Genomic DNA, 3,471 nt, shown 5'->3' on the forward strand with positions numbered 1-3,471 from the left:
ATCGAACTCACACTGAAGTGGCTGTGGCCAGCTTGCGGTGCTGCATCCTAACTCATTGCGCCACCAGGGAGGGCCCAATCCCTTTATATTTCAACCTGCTCTGACACCTGGAATGTGGCCCACCACCCCATTCACTTCCAGCTTTCCTTTGTGTGCCTGACAAAAAGGTAGCTGAGTTTTGAGTTTGACAGGATGGCCTTTGTCGGAAATCTGCCCTTTTAAGCCAGGAGGACACCGTTCCCTGGAAGCTGGTGTAATAGAGAAAGCATTCTCAAGGCCACTTGAACTTAATGCTGCTGTAAACCACAGTGGAAAAACTGCAGCAAACTATTCCCAGTAGAAATCTTGGAATTCCTTCAAGTATATTGAGATTTTGCTAGAAATTGAATTGCCAGTGTAATCCATCTTCCTTGTGAGAAAACATTCAGATAAAGAGCTGGGGCCTAGCAGCATTAACCATTAGAACATCCCTTAAATCAATAAGCTACAAATCTGGCCATGCATTCCTGCAGCGCCTGGTGGCACGGAAGTGGCTTTGGGCTGCAGCACTGTGACAAAAAGCACAATCTGCACCAGGGCAAACCGTGGGGCACAGCAGACTTGCAGCTGTAGTTAGCCTTACCGTGTTCAGTTCTACAAAGTGCAATCATATTTCATTTATGTGCATGAGAAAAACGCGGGCTTCCTTTTGTTTTTCAGATTTTCCAAATGTGGTCATGGAAGGCGTTCTCCACGGGATATTTTACCCTCACCTACAGCCCAGGTAGAAATCCTACACGACTAGAAGGAGCTGACGTGAGTCTCGAAGTCATAGGCAAGGAAATCAATATCTACCAAATTAACCTAAACTCGATGACATAACAGCTCTAGCTAGCAGTAAAATCCGCAGTCTCTGCTTCCTTAGGGCAGGGACATTTCCATTAGAATGGTGCTTTTAAAAATAGAAACTGAACCCTGGCAGTGGTGAGGTTAGGCCAAGTGTTTAAGGAATAGGATGTAGCTGCCAATTTAGAGACGCTAGGGAAGGAGGCGAGCAGAGAAGATCCCTGGGAGTGTCATCGCAACAAAACAGCTACTTTCCACTTTTCCTGCATCATCTGCTAATTGAAAATCCTATCCTGAATCAGACTGAGACTGATCAACGTGGTAGGTTTTTTGGTTCGGATTTTATAACACTAATCTTTTCATCATGAGATTTTCTCACCCAGTGACTTATGTTCTGGCGTGCTGGCACCAGGAGAGTACCACATAAACACTGTGCTAATTGTGAGGAAGAAACTGAACCGAAAATTAAGTTATACTGACAATGTTATGGCAAATTTTTTTGATGTAGTGTGGCATTTTAGTATACATGACAGTGGAGTTGTAGCGTACCCTGGATGAGTTTCTAATGGAAGTTCAGAAGCTAAAATGGGACATTAATCTTTGAAAGCCCTTTAGAAAGACACTATCTTGGCAATCTGGAACAAGTGGCCCATCAGTGGAAGAAATGACAGTTTCTTCGCTTGAAAACCAGCTGAAGATGTTGATAACTGTTTGGGAGCCATTATGTATTTTTTCTTTTCAAAAAATACGCCTAAACACGAGAATCACACGTCCCCCTACAAGAAGTTGCCCTCAAAGAGGCAGCTAGCTGTCAATGGACAGTGACCATTGGAAACCAGGTGGACAGCACTTGTCTTCGTTTATTAATGAGCATTTAATCAGCGAGTAGCTGGCATCATCACGGGATCTGCTGCTATTTCCTTTTTTGTTTCCGTCACCTCCTATACTGAATCGGTGTAAGTTAAATACGTTTGTGATATAACTCCACCAAAGTCACACAGTCGTATTCTAGATCGTAAAAGATTAAAGCATACATGTGTGAGTTGTATGTATGTGTTGTATTTGGGCATTTCACTCAAAACCAATGAATAGCCTTCTTAGGCTTATTCGTTGTAATAATCTTCTGTAAGGGGAAAAAATATTTAGAATAAAAACTAGCAACTACATCGTGGATTTGATTAGCATCTAAGCCTACAGGCCTAAAGTCTGCTGCAAACTTTAAGAGATCCGTTTATGGATACAGCTGTTTCAGACAAGCAAGAACTAAATAATCCAGTGTCATCAACCAAAAATAACTGAATAGTCAAGCGTTGGAGATATTTTTTAAATGTTTTTGTTATTAGTTATTTTGCATTAAATAAAACAGAAACCAAGAAATACTAAAATTTGTGTTCTGTTTCTAGAATTTTATTAGAAATATTTGTAAATGACATGCCTTCTGAGAAAACCTAATTTTTGTCTTATCTCTTTGCACACATATTCACAGACATTTCTAATCTGACAAGATATGTGTTAAATTGCATCATCAACTAAGCCATGGATAGTCATTGAAGAGTTAATGTTTTACCAAGACATGATGTATTTTTTAAAAAGTAAAACCCAGGCATCGTTGTAGCATATGGGAATTAAATTTGTTGGGAGTTGAATTTTTGCTCAGTGATGACTTTCATTTATTATTTTCACTTAAATGTGTGATATGCAATTTTACCTATAAGGGTCACTACAAGAAATAAAAATCACAGTAGATTTTTTTAAGCAGACATGTAGTCTGAGAAACTGAGTGCTTCCTGTATCTTTGAAAGGCTGAGGGGAGTGAATCCCTCATGGGTCTCCAGGAAGTACTTCAGGTCAGCAAGCCCAGTACCTGGACTGCCAGGGTAATGGCAACCTCTATCTTAAGCAAAACTGTAAGTTCATTACAACACTATTCACAGTAGCCAAATTATGGAAACAACCAACGAGCTCCACTACAGATGAGTGGATTAAGGAGATGTGGTGCAGACATGTGTGGAATATTACTCAGCTGTTAAAAAGAAAAGGACCATACTCTTTGCCATTTGCAATAACACATATTGAACAGGAGGGGATGATGTTAAGTGAGGTAAGTCCAAAGGAGAAACACCAGGTGACTTGTAAAGAAAAAAAGCAAAGGAACAGAAAGAAAACAGACCAAACCCTAGAAATCTCATTGCAGAATTGGGACTATTAAAGGGAGGAGCAAAGGAGGAGGCGCACAGTGGGCGACAGTGGAAGACTTTCGGTGCTTTGGTGGCGGAGGTTTGGGGAGTGATAACGTACATTTGTAGGAATGTAAACCTATACCCCTGAAACATACCATCTTGTAAAGCAACATGACTTCAGGAAACATAATTTTTTAAAAATCAGCATGTCAAGGGGCTGCTACTCTGCATTGGTGAAAGTATTTTCAATATTCTGGAACCTTTTTCTCCACCTCCAGCTTCAAAGGAATCTGGGAAGAAGCTGGAACTTTCTGGTCTCTGAAGCCAGGAAGACAATGGGCTGTAGAGACACCACAAAATATATAAAAGGATATATAGTATAAGGAAAATCTCCCATTCTAGCTCCTAAGGATCTGGCGTGTTCTTCCAGAAATGTTTCATCCACATGGAAGTCAGTATTGTATGT

At 40.6% G+C, this 3,471-nt stretch overlaps 1 protein-coding gene across 1 annotated transcript in view; it reads left to right on the forward strand.

Annotated features, from left to right (window-relative positions):
* The window catches only part of SNX24 (sorting nexin 24), a 53,235-nt gene extending 51,051 nt beyond the window's left edge, over positions 1–2,184 (forward strand). The window contains exon 6 of the mRNA XM_012728056.1: positions 700–2,184. Within this exon, the coding sequence (XP_012583510.1) occupies positions 700–767 (68 nt within the window). The 3' untranslated portion in view covers positions 768–2,184. The remainder of the gene's footprint in view (positions 1–699) is intronic.
* Positions 2,185–3,471: the final 1,287 nt, after the last annotated feature.

Source organism: Condylura cristata, unplaced genomic scaffold (assembly GCF_000260355.1).
Source record: "Condylura cristata isolate star-nosed mole 26May11 unplaced genomic scaffold, ConCri1.0 scaffold00021, whole genome shotgun sequence".
In the NCBI taxonomy this organism is placed as follows: Eukaryota; Metazoa; Chordata; class Mammalia; order Eulipotyphla; family Talpidae; genus Condylura; species Condylura cristata.